General features: G+C 44.1%; 1 protein-coding gene across 2 annotated transcripts in view; it reads left to right on the top strand.

Moving 5' to 3' along the window:
• Positions 1-23,117, top strand: part of LOC117526882 (high affinity choline transporter 1-like) — a 54,445-nt gene extending 31,328 nt beyond the window's left edge. For both annotated transcript variants that reach the window (XM_034188956.1, XM_034188955.1), the window contains exons 4-9: positions 854-1,009; positions 17,295-17,443; positions 17,652-17,795; positions 19,252-19,405; positions 21,729-21,946; positions 22,160-23,117. In XM_034188956.1, coding sequence (XP_034044847.1) covers positions 854-1,009; positions 17,295-17,443; positions 17,652-17,795; positions 19,252-19,405; positions 21,729-21,946; positions 22,160-22,702 — 1,364 coding nt within the window. In that variant the 3' untranslated portion in view covers positions 22,703-23,117. The remainder of the gene's footprint in view (positions 1-853; positions 1,010-17,294; positions 17,444-17,651; positions 17,796-19,251; positions 19,406-21,728; positions 21,947-22,159) is intronic.
• Positions 23,118-23,989: the final 872 nt, after the last annotated feature.

Below are 23,989 nucleotides of genomic sequence, written 5' to 3' on the forward strand. Positions count from 1 at the left end.
GCTTCAGTCTATAAACACAAATAGTTCTGCACTCAGTAAATCTGATCAGAATGGCAAGCTTGGAACGTAGGGTTATGTAAGAGAAAATACCATGGGAGGTGTTCATTACGTAAGGCGAGGAAGCACCCATGGTACATATTCTATGCCAGGGGTGGCCAAGTTCGGTCCTGACACTCTTAGTTGTCTCCCTGCTCCAACACACCTGAATCCAATGAAAGACTCGTTAGCAGACTTTTAATGAGCCTTTCATTGCATTCAGGTGTGTTGGAGCAGGGAGACAACTAAGAGTGTCAGGACCGAACTTGGCCACCCCTGTTCTATACCATGAACACACACATACCGTCGTAGGAAGTAGTTCCGATGTGGGCTCTGAGGCCTGCTGGTGCTGCTGCCTTAGCTTGAAGCAAATAAGAGTCTACAACTCCCCCTGGACAAGACGCAGGTTACTTCCCCAGTCGAGGTCTTTACCCATTTACAGCTGAGCTGGAATCGAACCCAGGTCTACATATGGGTACATATAAATACAGTTCATCTCTTCAGTCATACAGCAAATCACTGAGCTGCTGTCATGAACAGGCTCAGCCTGCAGATATTATATTAGTGTGTATTATTTGTTCAAACACAGGTGTCCGGTTATACTCTCCATTGCCAGAAATTAATATTAAGGCTTCTCCATTTCTGTGGTGTAAGGAAACTTAAATATCAAGAAATGTGGAGGGAACATGTCAGTGCAGTGTAAGAACGTCCACTCTTTCCTCCCCTTCTCTCTCATTTGCTTTGTCAAGTAATAAAACTGACCTCTTTTACCCGGTTGCTTCATCACCTGATATGAATCCTTTTCCTCCCTCTTCAGGTGCTTGTTTTTTTGTCAGGCCCATGAGGGAAAACAAGTATGTCACCATGATGGACCCCTTACAGAAGAGGTATGGGAACGTCCTGAGCAGTGCACTGATACTTCCCGCGCTGGTGGCTGATGTCCTGTGGGTGGCACGTACACTCGTCAGCCTGGGTAGGTCAGCTCACACACGCAAGCATTAGGCACTACAGAATACACTACACGTGTACCAAACCAGGATTAGCAAACCTTCTGAGAGAACATGTTGATGTTTATTACCTCTGTCAAGGAGGCAATGACATCTGTGTTTGTTTGTTTGGAAATGAGTAATTGAGTTTTGGAAGAGATCTGGAATATATTCTGGAACTGAGATCCAGAAGAATGCTTGGCAGATAATGACAGTTAAATCAAAACTTGTGAGAGTGTTGATGAAATTTGGTGAGCAGATTGATAATGTCTGAGAAAATGAAGGATTTTGACTTTGTTCTGGAACATATTTTCCTTGGCAGAGGGACGCTCTCTCTGAGTGCCTTGTTGTTAGTACTTACAAATTTCATATTTCTTCTTTTTAACACTTTTTATCTGTTTCACTCCACTCAGTTGACTGCTAAACCAACAACAACAAAAAAAATGGCTTATTGGATGCCCAGTCTCTCTATTCACAGCTACTGAAGCTTGTAACTCCTTCAGTTTCCATCGGTGTTTCCGAGTGGCTTCTCTAACAAGTCTTATTCCATGCTGGTTATTCTGCTTTTGAGGACGGTCTGCTCTGGGCAGACAGAAAATAATGTGATGCTTTTTATCTTAATCTCCTTTAGGCCCCATTCACATGATGATGTGAAGTGGCTGACACCACCCAACTCAAAAATGTCTGAAACACCGGAGAAGGCTCACTCCATGAGTCCAAATTTCCTGTCTTCAATTCAGGTCAATGTAGCTCAGCGGAGGGCGATGGTCTACTGACTCACTATAGAACATAGTTCAACTTTCACCATTGGAGGACAGGTGCATTGGTCGGATACTACACAGTAAATTTTGCAGAGTTGGTTATGGTTAGGGTTGGGGTGGGAGTAGGGTTAGTAATAGTGAGTTTAAAAAAAAAACCTGTCACAAAAATTTGTCTCTTTTCGTGACGGGAGCATGAAAAAAAAAAACGTGAGACTGGGCTGGCATTTACACTACTTATGTTTAATTTGGGCTGGTTGATGTTGCTATTGAACTAATTAAAACCAGTTGTGCAGAACCAGTTCCTTCAAAGTAGCATTTGAAATGTTATAGTCACTATTTCTTAACAAAATTGCAACATATTTGTGCAAACCATACGTTTTCTGGAGGAAAAATAGCTCAACGTAGTTTCAGTTCAAATAGGGTTTAATACACTCTATTATAGAGTGAAATCAGCTCTACTGTCGTGTCAAATCAAGTTTTTCAACTCCAATAAGAGTCATTCACAGCCTGATAGAGTTGATTTTAGCACTGTGATAGAGTATATTTAACTCTATTTGGACTGGACCAAATGTAGTCCTGGTAGAGTATGTTTTACTCTGCAAAATTTACTCTGTACATGGACCAGTAGAATTACTTGGCGGAGATGATCGTCAATGATTGCGCATGCCCAAAGTGTTTCAACGTACTCGCCATATTACAGCGTATATTGACGTGCTTCAACGTGCTCTTAACTTACACAAAACTTACCCGTAACTTATTAGACGTACGCCAGTGTATGCAAACATTTTTAATACGGTCGGCATACACTGGCTAAATTGTCAAGGTGTGACAGCGGTTTTAGCTCCTGTGGAGTCTGGCGGGCCTCATCGTTGTTGTTGTGGTTTGGCTGCAGGCTAGAGGTGGGCGGATCTGTTATGTGGGCCGCCCGAAGAGGAGGTACTGCTGGCCAACGCCAGAGGGCGCCCTGCCTGTAGTCGGGTTTCAGGCACCAGAGGGCGCAATCACCACCCAGGAGCCAGGACTACCAGCTGTCAGAAATCTCTCATCATCATCCCATCCCATATAAGACTGGAGGAGACACCACATCTCTGCCGAGATATCAGTTTACCACTCAGGTAAACTCTCAGCCGTTTGACTGTGCTGTACGCACGTGATCTTTTTCTGAGTGTTTGCAGGAGATCCTGGTGACTGCTTTCAGCTGGTGCTGAGTTTTGTGGTCCGTGTAGGAGTGACGTTCTTCACCCCTCACGCCAAAACGGATAAGTAGCTCTCAGGCTCTGCACTACTGTGTTTTTGTGTCGGAGGTGGATATTCTCCCACAGAAGGAACTGAACTGAATTGCTGATTGTTCTGCTGGGTGTGCACACACCCGCCATTAACCTGTCTTCTGTTCCTGCCAGCAGTACCGGATCTGACAGCTGAAGTAGAGGCCACCTGGGGACTCGGGACTTGGCAGCTTCGGTTTGCTGCAGGTCTTCGTTGGCGGCGGAATCTTGTGGGCCCCGGCTCTTCTCTGGATAGGCGTCTCCTACCCTCGGACCTGCCCACACGTCACCTGTTGATATTTGTAATTGACTGTCTAAAAATAGTATTCGACCTGTTGTGCACATTTGCCACAATAAATTGTATTTATTTGACTACCCATTGACCGTTCATTTGCACCCCCTATTGTGGGTCCGTGTCATTACACTTCCCCAACAGGATATCTCGGCCAACGTCATGGATCCCGAGGGGCGTCAACCACCAGTTGAACAGCCAATGGAAGAGCAGGGTGCACAGGCGTCTGCAGGAGGCGTGATTGGTGAGTTGCAGCAAATCCTCACCGCCTTTACTGCTCGGTTGGATCTAATGACTGAGCAGAACGTCATCCTCAATCGTAGAATGGAGGCTCTCACCGCGCAGGTGGAAGCGCGCGCTCAGGGCGCTGCTGCAGCTCCTCCTCCTGCTGACCCGGTGTCGAATATAGACATTCCACTGGTCATTCAACGACCCCATCCACCATCCCCTGAAGCATACATAAGTCCCCCAGAGCCGTACGGGGGTTGTGTGGAGACGTGCGCAGACTTTTTAATGCAGTGTTCGCTCGTCTTTTCACGGCGTCCCGTGATGTACGAGTCGGATGCCAGCAGGGTGGCTTATGTAATTAATTTGCTTCGAGGCGAGGCACGCGCCTGGGCTACGGCGTTCTGGGAGCAGAATTCACGGCTCCTTACCTCTTATACTGGGTTTGTGAGGGAGTTCAGAACAGTCTTTGATCACCCAAACACAGGCAAGACTGCTTCTACGACGCTGCTGTCAATGAGACAGGGGCGTCAGAGTGCAGCTGAGTATGCGGTCGACTTCCGCATAGCGGATGCGAGGTCCGGCTGGAATACCACTGCACTCCGCGCCACCTTCGTAAACGGACTGTCGTCAGTCCTGAAGGAGCATCTGGTGGCTAAGGATGAGCCGCGGGATTTAGATGGGCTTATAGATCTGGTTATACGGTTAGACAACCGATTGGAAGAACATCGACGGGAGCGAGACGAAAGATGTGGCCGGGCATGCGCCGCCCCTCTCCCTTCCCGTTCTGAAGCAGCCCCACCTTCCCCACGCTCCAGAGCCCAAGTGCTCTGTGTGACAACAGCTCCCCCTGCTGACGAAGCTATGGACACGAGCAGGGCCAAGATAAAATTAGAAAACAGACAGAGGAGGCTGGCCCGTGGAGAGTGCTTTTTCTGCGGCTCTAACAAGCATCAGCAGAAACAATGCCCCAAGCGGTCAAACACCAACACTCACCCTTAGAAACTGGGCTAAGGGTGGGCCATAACACACACGCGGGTACTGCACGAAAATCCGCACGAATCCCAGTTGTGATCCTCTGTGGGGATTTAACCCTTCAAGCCCCAGCACTGATTGACACGGGGTCGGAAGGGAATCTGCTTGATAGCAGATGGGCTACAGAAGTAGGGCTCCCTCTAGTGGCTCTTCCTTCACCAGTGAGGGTACGGGCACTAGATGGCACCCTTCTTCCATTAATCACACACTAGACACAGCCCTTAACACTGATTGTGTCTGGCAATCACAGGGAGGAGATTGTGTTTTTTATGACACCTTCTACCTCCAGAGTAATTTTGGGCTATCCATGGATTAGTAAGCACAATCCCTGGATCGATTGGCCATCTGGGGTTGTGGCTCAATGGAGCGAAACCTGCCACCAGGAGTGTTTACGATCCTCGGTTCCACCCGGTGTGACTGCTAAAGAGGAGGGTCGAGTCCCCCCCAATCTCACGACGGTGCCTGTTGAGTACCATGATCTTGCTGACATTTTCAGCAAAGATCTGGCACTCACTCTACCCCTGCATCGACCGTACGATTGTGCCATTGATTTAATCCCGGGTGCTGAGCATCCGTCCAGTAAACTGTACAACCTCTCACGCCCCGAGTGAGAATCAATGGAGACCTACATCCGGGACTCATTAGCTGCCGGGTTGATCCGGAACTCCACCTCCCCGATGGGTGCAGGTTTCCTTTTTGTGGGCAAGAAGGACGGCGGACTCCGTCTGTGCATTGATTACAGAGGGCTGAACGAGATCACGGTTCGCAACCGATACCCGTTGCTCCTGTTGGATTCAGTGTTCACGCCCCTGCATGGAGCCAAAATATTCACTAAATTGGATCTTAGGAATGTGTATCACCTGGTTCGGATCCGGAAGGGAAACGAATGGAAGACGGCATTTAACACCCCCTTAGGTCACTTTGAGTACCTGGTCATGCCATTCGGCCTCACTAATGCCCCCGCGACGTTCCAAGCATTAGTAAATGATGTCTTGCGGGACTTCCTGCATCGGTTTGTCTTCGTATACCTAGACGATATCCTCATCTTCATCTTCTCCTACCCTCGGACCTGCCCACACGTCACCTGTTGACATTTGTAACTGACTGTCTAAAAATAGTATTCGACCTGTTGTGCACATTTGCCACAATAAATTGTATTTATTTGACCGTTCATTTGCACCCCCTGTTGTGGGTCTGTGTCATTACACTTCCTCAACAAGATTGATCCTAATATCGATAATATCGATACCAACGCTGGTATTGATATTGAATGATCCTCATGTAAAAAGATCGATACTCAAGCTTTTTACTTTCTCGCACGCACCGACTGCTGCACACGCAGATTCATCAAAGTCTACTCTCTGTCTGTAAGAGCAGCGCTGCGCTGTGTCACACAACAAGGAGCAGCGCATCCCCCCCTCCCCCCCTGACTTTTGTTGCGCTGTCACGTGGCTCAGCGGCACCAGCCAACAGCCATGCAGGTAGGCTCAGCCTGGCCCGCCCACTCAGCGCTCTCCTCGAGTCAGCCCTGTACCTCAGGAGATTTTGTTTTAAGTTATGCTGAGTGATATTTTTTAAACAAAAATGTTGATTGTGATGATGTATTATGTTGTCACATACAATGTTTGGCGAAATTCTATCCTAGGTCTTTTGGATCCTTTGGATCTATGAAGCTTAAATATGAAAAAGTATGGGTATCAATATCAGCGACACTGGGCCTGTATTTACTTGGTATCGGATCAATACCAAAATTCCCGGTATCGCCCACCTCTACTGCAGGCTGTGGCTGGGGGTCCTCCAGGCCATAAAGTTGCATCAACTACTTGAAAGAACTGAATCATGTCAGGACTTCCTGTATCATATGCTGACTTTTCGTTGAAATAACACACACCTGGCCATGACATGGAGGTGATGGTCTAGTGGTTAAGCGTTGGGCTTGAGGTTCAAATCCCAGCCTGACCGAAAAATCACTAAAGGCCCTTGAGCAAGGTCCTTAATCCCCTAGTTGCTCCCGGGGTGTAGTGAGTAGATTATATGACAGCACCCTGTGAGGCATTACTTGTAAAGCACTTTGAGCATCTGATGCAGATGGAAAAGCGCTGTATAAATGCAGTCCATTTAATGTGCACAAAGGAGATGAGTGAGGAAAGCCACAAAAGCCCCATGACAATGCTGAAGCAGAAACAAGCTTCCGCGAGCTTACATCCACTTGTCAGCAATAGTTTAGATGTAAGCAGCACATCAAAATCATTGAGAAGAGATGAAGTTTGCCAGGAGTCTTGGAGTTGGCTGAAAAAAACATTCTTTGGAATGAAAACACTTTTTGCATATATGTAGTTATTTCTATAAGTGATACCTGTGTTGTGTGTGTGTGTGTGTGTGTGTGTGTGTGTGTGTGTGTGTGTGTGTGTGTGTGTGTGTGTGTGTGTGTGTGTGTGTGTGTGTGTGTGTGTGTGTGTGTGTGTGTGTGTGTGTGTGTGTTGTTTTCTTGTGTTTTTAACGCTTTTCTCTTTTTCAGTGTTTTATTTAAAAAAGCGGGTTAGACATCGAGCAGCCTGTTGATTGTGAAAGGTGATTAATTATATCCAGTCTAAAAAAAAATGTCCAGAGTTGGTTTGTAATCTGTTATTTTATATGCTATATGTGAATAAAATACACTTCAAAGGAATTCACGACAGTCACCAATGCACCAGTGTAAGATGTGCTGACACCCGACTTTGTGTCCAAACCTGTAAAACCAGTACAGAAACAGGACACGTCATACTCGCTCTGTAAAATCTAATATCACTTATAGTTCAGTCATACGCACATTCCCTGTGTGCACTTGGTGCCACACACGCATATGTGCAGAAACGCCCGTTGCTGGGAGACTGTTTCCGTGTGTGATTGAGCATCTCAAATCGAGTTCCTGGTCTGCTTCAATGCATCTGCTGAGCTCACGGCCGGAAAGGTTCTAACTCCTAAAAAGCACTTCCCACTTGCTGTCAGTTGTAGAATTAACACTATGCACTAATGTTTAAGTTTCTATGAGGAGTGAAAATCTGTGAAGTCCTGTGTGTGCACGACTTATAAAGTTGCATGGGATTCTAAAAACAATATGGGGGGTTGGGGGGGTTTAGGCAGCTCTGTCTTGCTCATTAAAGGCTGACAGTCTCCTGATTCTTAAAGCATGGTACTCTTCCTAAATTTAACTTGGTGGTTGACAACAACGCTCAACAAGGAACAGATACGATTTCAAGTTCTGAGTGTGGAGAACAGAACACCCACACAGTAAATTTTGCAGAGTGAAGTAGACCGCAGTGAGTGTGTGTGGTGCAAGCAGAGAAGGCTTCCCCGCCTCCTCCCCTAAAAAAGACCCACAGTTCAAGACCACCTGTGCCCCGTTCTTCATGTATGTCTGGGCAGCGATGGATTCAAGGGGGAAAGGGGGGTGCATCCCCCTCTAGCACCAGCCAAAAAAGATGTGAAGAAGGGAAAGGAAACAAGAGTTTTTTAAGTTTGATAACTGAGTGTTTGCCACAATTAGAATAAACCTCCATGTTCTGCATGATACTATTATAGATTAAACTGTTTTTAGACATTCCTGACCAATCTGTCAAAAATTCCCAAGTGAGTATGAAAGATGTGGTTTACAATAAAAATGAATATTCATTCATTTATTTTCTATGCCTAGCTACTCCAAATAAGGGTCACCGGGGGTGGGGGAGCAGGGGTGGCTGGAGCCTATCCCAGCAGTCTTAGGGCATAAGACAGGGTATACTCTGGACAGGACGCCAAAATCAATGAGGGAAAGATTTGCCTGCTGCTGGAATATTTTTTTTTAAATATCAGTGACAGTATTGAACTGTCATCCCATGAATGAGTGGAATATCGCAGTTCTGAAGAATCAGACATGAACAGTTTTTACCTTATCTTTAACAGTGCTGCAAGCAATGCTTCTTATGGGCCTTTCACACCACACGCTTTATACGCTTCAGGCAACACCTCCCAATGCGTCATGACGTCATGTCAGATGCATCAAAGGGGCGAGATTTTCATTCTGATTTTTTGCTGAGAAAGCTGAGCGATTGCCAGGTTGGATGTGTGTCAGCAAAACCAGGAAAAAGCTTTAAAAAAACAGCAGTTGAATGATTCTCCCATCACTCTGCTGGGGGAAGCTTTTTTTCAGCTACTTTGCAGAGTGATGCCAAGCCGAGAGAGGATTGACGAATTGGTAGGATATCCATCAAACCACGGCAACAGGCCAACCCACAGGTCTCATCCCTGGGCAGACTGAGGCAGGCAGCCAGGGTGATGGAACATACCCACTCATTCCAAAATTCCTTACTTTAAGATATATAAAAAGATAAGACTTTATTGATCTCACAGTGGAGAAATTCACGTTACATCAGCATCTTAATAAACACACAAGATGAGTGCAAGTAGAAGAAAATGTGCATCAAACAGCATGTGCAGAGATAAGCAATAACAATAATACTTGTAACAATACAATAAAATAAGAAAATGAGGTAGTAATTATATATATATATATATATATATATATATATATATATATATATATATATATATATATATATATATATATATATATATATATATATATATATATATATATATATATATATATATATATGCATATATAACCTTCCTGTGGGTTCACCACCTGCAGAGGGGGCCATGGGGGTCGGGTGCAGAGAGGATTGGGTGGCGGTCGAGGGCGGGTGGCCCGGCGGCCCGTCCGTATTCACAGCCCCTGGCTGTTGGGACATGGAATGTCATCTCGCTGGGGGGGAAGGAGCCTGAGCTTGTGCGGAAGGTTGAGAGATACCGACTAGAGATAGTCGGGCTCACCTCCACTCACAGCTTGGGCTCTGGTACCCAACTCCTGGAGAGGGGCTGGACACTCCACTTTTCTGGCGTTGCCCACGGGGAGAGGCGGAGAGCTGGGGTCGCATTGCTTATTGCTCCCCAGCTCAGTCGCCATGTGTTGGAGTTCACTCCGGTGAATGAGAGGGTCGCATCCCTACGCCTTTGGGTTGGGGACAGGTCTCTCTCTGTTGTCTCGACCTATGGGCCGAGTGGCAGTACAGAGTACCCAACCTTCTTGGACTCCCTGGGAGGGGTACTAGATAGCGCTCCGACTGGGGACTTCATTGTTCTCCTGGGGGATTTCAATGCCCACATGGGCGGCGACAGTGAGACCTGGAGGGGGGTGATCGGGAAGCACGGCCTCCCCAATCTGAACCTGAGTGGTGTTCAGTTGTTGGACTTCTGTGCTAGTCACAGTTTGTCCATCATGAACACCATGTTCGAGCACAAGGGTGTCCATTAAGTGCACGTGGCACCAGGACACCCTGAGTCGGAGGTCGATGATTGACTTTGTAGTCATATCATCTGACCTCGGCCACATGTCTCGGACACTCGAGTGAATAGAGGGGCTGAGCTGTCGACCAATCACCACCTGGTGGTGAGTTAGATCCGCTGGGAGGGGAGGAAGCCAGTCAGACCTGGCAGGCCCAAATGTATTGTGAGGAACTGCTGGGAACAACTGGCGGAACCCTCTGTCAGCGAAGTCTTCAAATCCCATCTCCAGGAGAGCTTCTCCCAGATCCTGGGGGAGGTTGGAGACATGGAGTCCGAGTGGACCATGTTCTCCACCTCCATTGTCGATGCGGCCGCTCGTAGCTGTGGTCACAAGGTCTCTGGGGCCTGTCGCAGCGGCAATCCCCGAACCCGGTGGTCGACGCTGGAAGTAAGGGATGCCGTCAAGCTGAAGAAGGAGTCCTACTTGTCTTTGTTGGCAGGTGGGACCCCGGAGGCAGCTGACAGATACCGGCAGGCCAAGCATGCCGCAGCCCGTGCGGTCGCAGAGGCAAAAACCTGGGTCTGGGAGGAGTTCATGGAGTCCATGGAGGAGGACTATCAGTTGGCCTCGAAGAAATTCTGGCAAACTGTCCGACACCTGCAGAGACTGGGGACTCAGAGGCAGACTCATCCATTACCCAGGCCGAAGTCACCGAGGTGGTTAGAAAGCTCCTTGGTGGCAAGGCTCCTGGGGTGGATGAAATCTGTCCTGAGTACCTTAAGTCTCTGGATATTGTGGGACTGTCTTGGCAGACACGCCTCTGCAACATCGCGTGGCGGTCGGGGACAGTGCCTCTGGATTGGCAGACTGGGGTGGTGGTCCCTCTGTTTAAGAAGGGGGACCGGAGGGTGTGTTCCAACTACAGGGAGATCACACTCCTCAGCCTCCCTGGTAAGGTCTATTCTAGAGTACTGGAGAGGAGAATTCGACCGATAGTCGAACCTTGGATTCAGGAGGAGCAGTGTGGTTTTCGTCCTGGTCACAGCACACTGGACCAGCTCTACACGCTCCATCGGGTGCTTGAGGGTTCATGGGAGTTCGCCCAACCAGTCCACATGTGCTTTGTGGATCTGGAGAAGGCGTTCGACCATGTCCCTCGGGGCACCCTGTGGGGAGGGGGGTGCTCCGGGAGTACGGGGTCCAGGGTCCTTTGCTAAGGGCTATCCGGTCCCTGTACGACCGCAGCAGGAGCTTGGTTCGCATTGCCGGTAGTAAGTCAAACCTGTTTCCAGTGCACTTTGGCCTCCACCAGGGCTGCCCTTTGTCACCGGTTCTGTTCATTACCTTGATGGACAGAATTTCTAGGAGCAGCCAGGGTGTAGAGGGGGTCTGGTTTGGGAACCACAGAATCCCGTCTCTGCTGTTTGCGGATGATGTGGTTCTGTTAGCTTCATCAAATCAGGACCTTCAGCGTGCACTGGGGTGGTTTGCAGCCGAGTGTGAAGCATCCAGGATGAAAATCAGCACCTCCAAATCCGAGGCCATGGTTCTCGACCGGAAAAAGGTGCTTTGCCCTCTTCAGGTCGGTGGAGTGTTCTTGCCTCAAGTGGAGGAGTTTAAGTATCTCAGGGTCTTGTTCACGAGTGAGGGATGGATGGAGCGTGAGATCGACAGACGGATCAGTGCACCATCTGCAGTAATGAAGTCGCTGTATTGGACCGTCGTGGTGAAGAGAGAGCTGAGTAGGGGGGCAAAGCTCTAAATTTACCGATCGATCTACGTTCAGATCCTCACCTATGGTCATGAGATTTGGCTCATGACTGAAAGAACGAGATCATGAGTACAAGCGGCCGAGATGAGTTTCCTCTGCAGGGTGGCTGGGCGCTCCCTTAGAGATAGGGTGAGGAGCTTGGTCACTCGGGAGGAGCTTGGAGTCGAGCCGCTGCTCCTCCACGTCGAAAGGAGCCAGGTGAGGTGGCTCAGGCGTCTTTTCCAGATGCCCCCTGGATGCCTCGCTGGAGAGGTGTTCCGGGCATGTCCCATCGGGAGGAGGCCCCGGGGAAGACCCAGGACACGCTGAATGGACTACATCTCTCTGCTGGCTTGGGAACGCCTTGGGGTTCCCCCGGAGGAGCTGGGGGAGGTGTGTGTGGATTGGGAGATCTGGGCGGCTTTGCTTGAGCTGCTGCCCCTTTTAGCTGCAGAATCGCAGTCAGCTGAGTGAAAGTTTTAACTTGTAAATAATATTCCTTTTTTTTTAACCAAATAAAGTTGCAGCATTTTTGTTCATTCTGAGAACATAAAAACTCAACTTTAAATAACTTTTCTTTTTTTGTTGTTTTTTATTTATTATTTTTAAATGTTTAGTGTTTCTTTATATTTTAAGATAGCCTCTTTTTATTTGTCCCACAATCAGGAATACGAGCTCTGTGAGAAAAGTATCGTACCTTTTTATTTATTTTTTTAAACTATATGGATTTGAATCACGTGCGATTACATCAATCAATCAATTTTCAATCAATTTTATTTATATAGCACCAAATCACAACAAACAGTTGCCCCAAGGCGCCTTATATTGTAAGGCAAGGCCATACAATAATTACGTAAAAACCCCAACGGTCAAAACGACCCCCTGTGAGCAAGCACTTGGCAACAGTGGGAAGGAAAAACTCCCTTTTAACAGGAAGAAACCTCCAGCAGAACCAGGCTCAGGGAGGGGCAGTCTTCTGCTGGGACTGGTTGGGGCTGAGGGAGAGAACCAGGAAAAAGACATGCTGTGGAGGGGAGCAGAGATCAATCACTAATGATTAAATGCAGAGTGGTGCATACAGAACAAAAAGAGAAAGAAACACTCATCATGGGAACCCCCCCAGCAGTCTAAGTCTATAGCAACATAACTAAGGGATGGTTCAGGGTCACCTGATCCAGCCCTAACTATAAGCTTTAGCAAAAAGGAAAGTTTTAAGCCTAATCTTAAAGTAGAGAGGGTGTCTGTCTCCCTGATCTGAATTGGGAGCTGGTTCCACAGGAGAGGAGCCTGAAAGCTGAAGGCTCTGCCTCCCATTCTACTCTTACAAACCCTAGGAACTACAAGTAAGCCTGCAGTCTGAGAGCAAAGTGCTCTATTGGGGTGATATGGTACTATGAGGTCCCTAAGATAAGATGGGACCTGATTATTCAAAACCTTATAAGTAAGAAGAAGAATTTTAAATTCTATTCTAGAATTAACAGGAAGCCAATAAAGAGAGGCCAATATGGGTGAGATATGCTCTCTCCTTCTAGTCCCCGTTAGTACTCTAGTTGCAGCATTTTGAATTAACTGAAGGCTTTTCAGGGAACTTTTAGGACAACCTGATAATAATGAATTACAACAGTCCAGACTAGAGGAAATAAATGCATGAATTAGTTTTTCAGCATCACTCTGAGACAAGACCTTTCTAACTACGCCTTGGGGCAACTGTTTGTTGTGATTTGAAATTGAATGACATATCCTGATCAAAAATGACTCCAAGATTTCTCACAGTATTACTAGAGGTCAGGGTAATGCCATCCAGAGTAAGGATCTGGTTAGACACCATGTTTCTAAGATTTGTGCGGCCAAGTACAATAACTTCAGTTTTATCTGAGTTTAAAAGCAGGAAATTAGAGGTCATCCATGTCTTTATGTCTGTAAGACAATCCTGCAGTTTAGCTAATTGGTGTGTGTCCTCTGACTTCATGGATAGATAAAGCTGGGTATCATCTGCGTAACAATGAAAATTTAAGCAATGCCGTATAATAATACTGCCTAAGGGAAGCATGTATAAAGTGAATAAAATTGGTCCTAGCACAGAACCTTGTGGAACTCCATAATTAACCTTAGTCTGTGAAGAAGATTCCCCATTTACATGAACAAATTGTAATCTATTAGATAAATATGATTCAAACCACCGCAGCGCAGTGCCTTTAATACCTATGGCATGCTCTAATCTCTGTAATAAAATTTTATGGTCAACAGTATCAAAAGCAGCACTGAGGTCTAACAGAACAAGCACAGAGATGAGTCCACTGTCTGAGGCCATAAGAAGATCATTTGTAACCTTCACTAATGCTGTTTCTGTACTATGATGAATTCTAAAACCTGACTGAAACTCTTCAAATAGACCATTCCTCTGCAGATGATGTTAGCTGTTTTACAACTACCCTTTCAAGAATTTTTGAGAGAAAAGGAAGGTTGGAGATTGGCCTATAATTAGCTAAGATAGCTGGGTCAAGTGATGGCTTTTTAAGTCATGGTTTAATTACTGCCACCTTAAAAGCCTGTGGTACATAGCCAACTAATAAAGATAGATTGATCATATTTAAGATCGAAGCATTAAATAATGGTAGGGCTTCCTTGAGCAGCCTGGTAGGAATGGGGTCTAATAGACATGTTGATGGTTTGGATGAAGTAACTAATGAAAATAACTCAGACAGAACAATCGGAGAGAAAGAGTCTAACCAAATACCGGCATCACTGAAAGCAGCCAAAGATAACGATACGTCTTTGGGATGGTTATGAGTAATTTTTTCTCTAATAGTTAAAATTTTATTAGCAAAGAAAGTCATGAAGTCATTACTAGTTAAAGTTAAAGGAATACTCGGCTCAATAGAGCTCTGACTCTTTGTCAGCCTGGCTACAGTGCTGAAAAGAAACCTGGGGTTGTTCTTATTTTCTTCAATTAGTGATGAGTAGTAAGATGTCCTAGCTTTACGGAGGGCTTTTTTATAGAGCAACAGACTCTTTTTCCAGGCTAAGTGAAGATCTTCTAAATTAGTGAGATGCCATTTCCTCTCCAATTTACAGGTTATCTGCTTTAAGCTGCGAGTTTGTGAGTTATACCACGGAGTCAGGCACTTCTGATTTAAAGCTCTCTTTTTCAGAGGAGCTACAGCATCCAAAGTTGTCTTCAATGAGGATGTAAAACTATTGACGAGATACTCTATCTCACTTACAGAGTTTAGGTAGCTACTCTGCACTGTGTTTGTTGATGTTAAAATCGCCCACTATAATTATCTTATCTGAGCTAAGCACTAAGTCAGACAAAAGGTCTGAAAATTCACAGAGAAACTCACAGTAACGACCAGGTGGACAATAGATAATAACAAATAAAACTGGTTTTTGGGACTTCCAATTTGGATGGACAAGACTAAGAGTCAAGCTTTCAAATGAATTAAAACTCTGTCTGGGTTTTGGATTAATTAATAAGCTGGAATGGAAGATTGCTGCTAATCCTCCGCCTCGGCCCGTGCTACGAGCATTCTGGCAGTTAGTGTGACTCGGGGGTGTTGACTCATTTAAACTAACATATTCATCCTGCTGTAACCAGGTTTCTGTAAGGCAGAATAAATCAATATGTTGATCAATTATTATATCATTTACTAACAGGGACTTAGAAGAGAGAGACCTAATGTTTAATAGACCACATTTAACTGTTTTAGTCTGTGGTGCAGTTGAAGGTGCTATATTATTTTTCCTTTTTGAATTTTTATGCTTAAATAGATTTTTGCTGGTTATTGGTGGTCTGGGAGCAGGCACCATCTCTAGGGGGATGGGGTAATGAGGGGATGGCAGGGGGACATCAGCCAACCTTGAACCCTCGTGCGCATGCGTGAGTTTTTTCACGCCTGTCGTTTGCGTCATTCGCCTGTGGGCAGGCTTTGAGTGAGCACTGGTCCACCCCTCCTGTCGGAATTCCTTTGTCTGAGAACTTGCTGAGAGACTGCCGCTTTGCTTGATCAAAATTTTTTCAGAAACTGTGAGACACATCCAAGTGGACACCATTCCAGAAATTCATATGGTTTTCAGTGAAAATTTTAACGGCTGATGAGAGATTAAGGAGTGTTACTATCGCTTTAAGGATAGCCCACGGCGCCGGATGGCGCGCCGCGCCCCGAGCCGCCATCATCAGCCTGTTTCAAGCTGAAAACTTCCAAATTTAAGCCTCTGTTGATCGAGGACATCGTGAGAGAGCAGATAAGTTTCAGAAGAGGTCGGGATCAGCAGTTTTTCCGGACATTCCACTGTTTCTATTGGACAGCGTGAAGCTACATCACAGCTCAGAGCAGCAAAAGTTGGACTGTGTTGAACTTTTACCACGGCATCCTGTCGACAAGCTGTAATGCCTGCTCCCGGCAGAAGCGTCACTTTAGCTCGGCTTTTGACGCGATGTTTCCGACACATCTAAAAAGTGATGCCCCTCATTGAAAATAATGCTTTTTAGACCGATTTGTAACGCCTCTGTCGCTTCCAAAGCATGCAGTGTGAAAGGCCCATAATGGTGGACTTGTCCCGCCTCATCCTTCTGTTATTTCCGTGAATGCGCGTTGCTCAGTGAACAATCTTCACACAGAGCAGTGGAAACAAAGGATATAACTAACTTCCAAATCATTCCCTCATCAGTAAACCTCTCATTTCTCTGTGCGCACCATTAATACCAGCACATAACTACTTGCCACACACCATCTTAAAGGCAATGGCAAGTGTGCCCACAACACCACCATGACTAATTAGATGCCTTAATCCAGCCCCTTTTCCACTTCTGACCACAAATCATATTTGGGCCCAGTATGTTCCTGTTTCCAATAGCAGAGGAACTAGTGAATGAACTAAAGACAAATCAGTCCCAAGTGTATTATTGGAACTTGACAGCACAAGTTTTTGACTTGGTTGTATGTCATGTGGTGGGGTGGGTCTGGAGGTGGGAGTGTGAATGGCGATCGATGGTGCCGATCTGACACTTTTCTGTTTAAGGGCGTTGTTGTGGTGTGGCTGCAGGCTGCGGCTGGGGGTCCTTGGCAATGTCAGAGAAGAGACAGTCAAGGTAGTGACGTCTTGATGCTTTTAGTACAAGAATTTATTTATGTAGCTATTTATTTAATTATATATTTAATGATTTTTTTTTTTGTATGTTTCATTAATTTTCTGATTAATCATAGTTTTGATTGGTGTATTATTTTTCATTAATTGATTTTTTTTTTTACTGTATCTGTTGCCAAAGGATGGTTAATAACCCAAGAAGGGTGAAGAAAATTCATGGTTTTTAGACTCACAATCAATAGGCTGCTTCTCTTTTGTGTTTTTGTGTGGTTCACATTGCTCATGATCACTTTTGTATTACTTGATTGTTAGACTTTACAGAGGACAATTTTTTTTTTTTTTTTTTTTTTTGATACTGGGAAATTTAATGTAGCTTTAATTTTGTTGTCATAGCTTTAAATCTCAGTAGTACTAATACAGCTACAGACTGAAATATGCAAGATGCATGTATGTGTGCGTGTCTGTGTGAAAAAGAATGAGCCAAGTAAAACCAGTCTGTATGCTACAGTTTTGGGGGGGGTTTTCTGTCCGATGGTGTTGATTTGCTGCAGGTGGAACAATGAGTGTGATCCTGGACTTGTCCTACGCCTACTCCATCATCACCTCCTCAGTGGTGGCAATAATCTACACACTGCTGGGGGGGCTGTACTCTGTGGCCTACACTGACGTTATCCAGCTCATCCTTCTCTTTGCCAGCCTTGTGCGTAACATCAAGTCCTTTTCCTGCATGGCACAGAAACAAACGGCACTATGCACACAATTCAACTGTTATCTATATATAGCCTGCTGTCAAGATATGTTGCCAACACTTTATGTTTACTAAAATTTGAATACTACGTCTGCATTTGGTGTTTGAAAGCCTGCTTATTTAGGCATCTAATCACATGTGACTGTGTTTGTTTGGGCAGTGGGTGTGTGTTCCTTTCCTGCTGACCAACCCTCACTCTATGGACATTTCCCTGACCGCCTACAACCACACATTCCAGGCTCCCTGGGTTGGCAAAGTTGAGCTCAACGAAGCCGGCAAGTTTTTTGATGACTTCATGTTGTTGGTGAGTGGGACAGCCATGCACAACGCCTGCCATTTTTTTTAAACACCACTAAGGAAAAAAACAGCACTATTAGCACATCTACAGTACATGGATTTGTTTATGGTGCTCTGACATGGGGAATAAAAGACCCTAATAAAAGAGCCTGACACGCATAGATGAAATACCTGTTAAATACTTTTCATACCAAAGTAACTTGCTTATTGTTGAATCTCAAATGTGGGGGTTAGGGTTATGGTTAGGGTTAGGCCCCAACAGCGCTGACTGGAACATTCAGAAGTTTAGAAATCCTTCTGTAACCAATGCCATCAGTATGGTTTGCAACAATAAAGTTATCAAAGATCAAAGATCAAAGAAGTTAGATCTTGAGAGAGTTTTTTGCTTTTTCCCATCATGAGATGTCTCTTGTGACACCTTGGTATAATACACCTTTTTATAGGCCATCTGTTGGGACTGAACCAGCTGATATTAATTTGCACTGACAAGGGGCAGGACTGCTTTCTAATTACTGATAGAATTCAGCTGGTGTCTTGGCTTTCCATACCTTTTTACACTTCTCTTTTTTCAGGTGTTCAAAATGTTTTCCCTGTGTAATGTCACATTATTTCACATAATTTATGGATATCTATGTGTTGATTTATTTGTGTGTGTGGATTACTTGGTGAAAATTTCATGTGAAAAATGGTAACATGTTCAATAGTTAATTTACCTGCTGTATATTATATATTCAGACATTTTGGGTCACGAGTGTGTTGACCATTTCAGTGAAATTTGCTGATGATATTTCATACAATCTTAAGCATACAGATCATTTTTGTTTCCACGTTCACTCGCTTTCATTAACACCAAAATTAATTGCTTGAAAAAAGTCCAAGGTCCAAAGTGAAGTCGAAAACTCAGAGATTGTAATGTTTTAATATGATTGGGATCGTAATAAATGAACTTAACCTTCAAGCAAGATCTGTAAGTGGATTAGTCTTCAAATTATTGACAAAAATTAGTAAAAACACTCTATTTCACAATGTCAAAGAAAGTGATAATTAATGACAGGATCTGCATGTGGAGCAGCATTAGAATGTAATAGTTTGTTCAACAAATGCTTCCATTATGTTTAATAGCAATCTATTTCATCATTTTTTTTTTCCCTGGTTGATGACTCTGTTACAACCAGCACGTTAACCAGTTTGTGTCCACGTCCCATAATACAGTCAAACATAATTAATTCATGTCCTTGCAACCATGATGTTAATTCAGTCTTCTGAGGGGGAATTAAAAACATGAATTCCAGTCAAGTTAATATCATATTAAAAAATTTAATCCACACCAGGTTCATAAAATTACATTACTTTTTGGGATTCGTTTTGATTGATTTTGGATTTTTCTCAATGCCAAATGGATGTTAAAAAAAGAAAAATTTGAGTCTGGTCAGTATCATCAACAGATCAACTGTTTGTTCCAGGCTTTTGGCGGTCTGGCCTACCAGGCCTTCTACCAAAGAATTCTGTCGGCCTCATCATACACGCAGGCTCAGGTGACCTGCTTTGCCTCTGCGGCTTTCTGCCTCGTGCTCGGTATCCCCTCTGTGCTTTTTGGAGCTGTGGCTGCATCTACAGGTACGCTCTGCTCACCCACAGCTTGAGTAAAGCCAAAGATGTGTTTGCTACATTCAATGCCTTGATTCATCCAAACCTTCATGGAACAGATAATATTTAAAAAGTTATTCTGCCTTCATTGGGTTTAAATGAAGCTTCATTGCCTCCGCCAGTGGCCCCTGTTTGTTTGTACGTCAGTAAACAGCCTAGAACCCACAACCTTTCATATATCATTATGGAATTTTTGCAAAGGATTCATATCCTTATAGGCAAGAACTGAATCAATTTTCAAGGTCGTATGTCAAAAGTAAGTCAGGAAAACTCTTAGACAAGTGGAAAAATCTCTGTCCTATAACACTGAATGAATTTTCAAAAATTCATAACACAAAAAAGACTGAACTTCTTTCATATTTGAGAGCATTATGTAGGATTGTATTCTTTATCGACTAACAAAGTTTGATCCAGATCTGATTCAGATTACAGATTTTGTGCCCATTTAAACTTAACATTGTAATCCCCAATTAATGTATATTTTACATTATATCTTAATCAAACATGCCCCAATCACTTTTATATTTGAAAAGTGAAGTGCAGACTGGCACTCACTATCACCTGACAAAGTCTGATCCAGATTGTGGATTTTGTGGACATTTGAATTTAATATTAAAAAGCCCATTAAGTGTTCATTTTGCATTATATCTCAATTAAAAGTGCCTCAGTCACTCTCATTTTACAGTTATGGATTTATCTACACCACCAAAATTGGATGGAAGCTCCAATTTTATGACTCTTTGTTGATCTTCCAGTTATCAGTCGGAAACCAAGTGCCAAAAAACAATGACCAATTGTGCATAGCAACGATAACCAATGTTCTTTGAAAATTATTTGAAAAAGAATTCAAAAACTGAAAAAGTTTAAAAAAAAATATTTGACACCACCACAAAAAACTGAACTAAATTCATATTCCTGACTTTTGATCACATCTAATTTAGCTTATGAAAAGCCACTTCTAATAGGACTTTTACCTTCAAATTTTTTTCCAAGGTAAAAATTTGTGGAATTGCAAGGTTCTAGCTAGGATAAAATTTTTGCGCGTTAATGTCGAGGGAGCAAAGCGACCGGGGCGGGGTTGCGGAAGGGGGGAAGCTTTTGAAAATTCAAGCTAAAAATTGACTATTCTAGGGGTACCCAAAGGGGAAAAGCCAGGTACGACAGCCAAGTCCCTTCATCATGTCCAGAAGGCTGGGGTTAGTTTGTTGAGTGGGCAATCTCATTCTGGGTTAGCCAGTACATGGCCCTCAGTGAGGCAGTCAGAGTCTGTGGACATTTTTAAGTCAAGACTTAAAACCTATTTTTATTCTCTTTTTTATGAGTAGTTTTTATTTTATGTTTTATTCTTTTACTTGTGTTTTTAATTAGGTATTTTAATTTCTTATTTTTATTTATTTATTTTAATTTTTTATGTTGAACTGTTCTGTGTGAGGCACCTTGAGATGGCTTTTGTTGTAATTTGGTGCTTTATAAGCTGATTAAATTGAAATTGAACAAAGTAAATAAATATGAAATTGGTTACTGGATCCTTAAACTCTGGACATAACAAACTCTACATGGTGGAACCTTGATCTCTGGACATAAACAGAAATAGAATCTGTTAGTTTTTGTCAAAAGCATTTCCTTTCAGACATTATTATTGGCATGAATGTCTTTCCATACCTATGAGCTGAGCTCTTGCAGTGCGCTGCAGGTCAGGTTCATAAAGAATGCAGGACATCTCATTTTGGGAGGAAAAAATGTTTTAGTCGATTGTAGTTTATTGTCTGTATTGCAACGTTTGTAAGAGGTGTCATTTTATTTAAGGGGCAATTCGTTTTGAAGTTATTAATTCCGAGTGGACACTGTCTCAGCAGAGAGCTGCGCAGCGTTTGAAGCTGTGACAATGGAACGGAGGAAGATTCTTGTTTCTTGACTGCAACAAGACAAGAGTCCCAGTTAGTGACTTTAATCCACACAAAAGTGACTCATGATATTTTAATGGCTTTCAGAAGGGTTAAGAAGCGGACTTACCGCTTCTGAAGAGCAGTGAATCAAAGAGCCACGAGCCATTGAATCAAAGCATTGCTTCATTGATTCACGCTTCAAACTGGAGTCGCGCTGCAGAAATGGTTGATTACAGATGCTGTATTGAAAATAAGCATAACGGCCCAAAATTCTAGCGTAACGGGCCGTAACGCAAGTTTATGCTAGCTAGAACCCTGGAATTGTAAACTAGTGTTGGGGGTATGCTCTAGTTCATTTATGTGTCTGACTAACATTCCTTCTGCTTTGTGTCTGTTTGTTGTCCCAGACTGGAACACCACTGCCTATGGGTTGCCCACTCCATACGAACGTGGGGAGGCGGGCTCCATCCTTCCCATTGTCCTGCAGTTCCTCACGCCCACCTACGTGTCCATCATTGGTATCGGTGCCGTAGCCGCTGCTGTCATGTCTTCCATGGACTCTGCCCTGCTCTCCTCTGCTTCCTTGTTCTCCTCAAACATCTACAAGAACATAATCAGGAAGCAGGTGAGATATCACATAAACATACGAGAAAGTGGATGTTACATGTCACATCTTATTGCAGTGGGTCAACCATTTCTCAAGTCTTTTGTCTTTTACTTCAGTATTTTAGATTTCACAATTCAAATGTTTGAGGAGGTCTCAAATCCTAATGACCCTTAACCTGCACAAAAACCTGAACTTCTTTCTTTTTGAGTTCATTGTCATTTTGTCCTTCAGGCATCAGACCGTGAGATGCAGTGGGTGATCCGGATCTCAGTGGTGGCAGTGGGTCTGTGTGGCACTGCCCTCACGTTCCTCGACAACAGCGTCCTGGTCTTCTGGCTTGTTGGTGTGGACATGTCTTATACCATTATGTTCCCTCAGCTGGTTTGCACCCTTTTCTTTAAAGTTTCTAATGGCTACGGTGCCACACTGGGCTTCATCATTGGTCTGGTGATGAGGATCCTCAGCGGCGAGCCCCTCATTGATCTCCTGCCTGTCATCCGTTTCCCGGGCTGCCGGCTGGATCCCGAAGGAAAGCTAAGGCAGTACTTCCCCTTTCGCACTGCCATCGCTATCATCTCACTGCTGTCCATTTTGATCTTCTCCTGGTTGGCCTCAGTTGTGTTTAACAAAGGTCTGCTGCCCGAGAGCTGGGATGTGTTCAAGATTAAGCGCAAGCCAAAAACAGATCCCAGAACCCAGGAAGAGAGCAGGACCAACAAGGGTAATGAAGAGACCTCTGAGTCCAAGCAGATTCTGGAAACCACAAACCTCTGAGGAGACTCAGGAGGAGATGCAGAGGCAGAGAAGATGGGAGCAGGCAGTGGACGTGTTTGTTCCTCTGGCAAGTAGGAGATCCCAAAGGCAGAACAATAGTGAAGGCTGGAGGTTAAGCATAGAGTCTGCAGACCACAACAAATTTATGGTGGTCACATAAAGATCTAATTAGCCTCACAACATCTGAGCTGTTTGTCACATTTTCTGCACAATCAGTAGGTGAATGTATGTGGGCGAACTAGCCAATACTTTACAATGAACTTAGATAATTATATACATTTAAGTCCAAATTGTACAATCTTCTTCTTTTTTCTTCCTGTTTTCCTGCTTTCACGTCGGCTCAGAAGAACAATATACTTTATTTGTTGGACCGTGATGCGCTTATTATCTCTCCAACGGAGAACATGTTTTTCACCCTTTTGTGCTGGTTTTGTGTTGACAGGATTTACAACAAAAAAGAAAAGAAAAAAAAACAGATTTTGCTTGGTATGGGTTTTGTTACTTTTTTCCAAATGAATCATTTGGTCCTGGCTTGGATGTGATGCTGTCAAATCTGGGAGCAGATCAAAATAAGGATGGAAGTCTGTCTGGTTCTTTTACACAGATTTTTATTCCATTCCTCAAGTCCACCGGGACGTTGCAGCCTGTTACGGCGCAAGAAGTAGAGAATAGACTGTCAGAGTTTACAAACCACATGAATAAATGTGTAAACTGTACCAGTGTTTTCATGCTTTTATTTTACTGATCATAAGTTAGCTCAATTGCTGAATTTTCTTCTTTGGTTCAAGGTCTCACCTGATAATTATTGGGTACTGCTGGAAAGACTGTCAAGTGAGCAGAAACTTACAGAGATCCACAAGGTTGGGTAGGATTACTTTGAAATGTAATCCAAAAGTAATCAGATTACAAGTAATCCAAATGTATGTACATACATACATGTAATCCACATGTATTCTTTCAAAGTAATCCTACCCAACCTTGGAGATCCAGATGTTCAATATCGGTGAGGCAGGTGCAGATGCAAAATTAAAGCCATGTGGTGCGTTTTATAGAGCCAGATGCACCATGTGAATAGCTCAGTGCCAAGAAACCTAGCAAAGTGGCTGATTGTCATTTGGGTAACACACAATCAAATCAAATCAAATCAATTTCATTTATATAGCGCCAAATCACAACAAACAGTTGCCCCAAGGCGCTTTATATTGCAAGGCAAAGCCATACAATAATTACAGAAAAACCCCAACTGTCAAAACAACCCCCTGTGAGCAAGCACTTGGCGACAGTGGG

Source organism: Thalassophryne amazonica, chromosome 15 (assembly GCF_902500255.1).
Source record: "Thalassophryne amazonica chromosome 15, fThaAma1.1, whole genome shotgun sequence".
Classification (NCBI taxonomy): Eukaryota; Metazoa; Chordata; class Actinopteri; order Batrachoidiformes; family Batrachoididae; genus Thalassophryne; species Thalassophryne amazonica.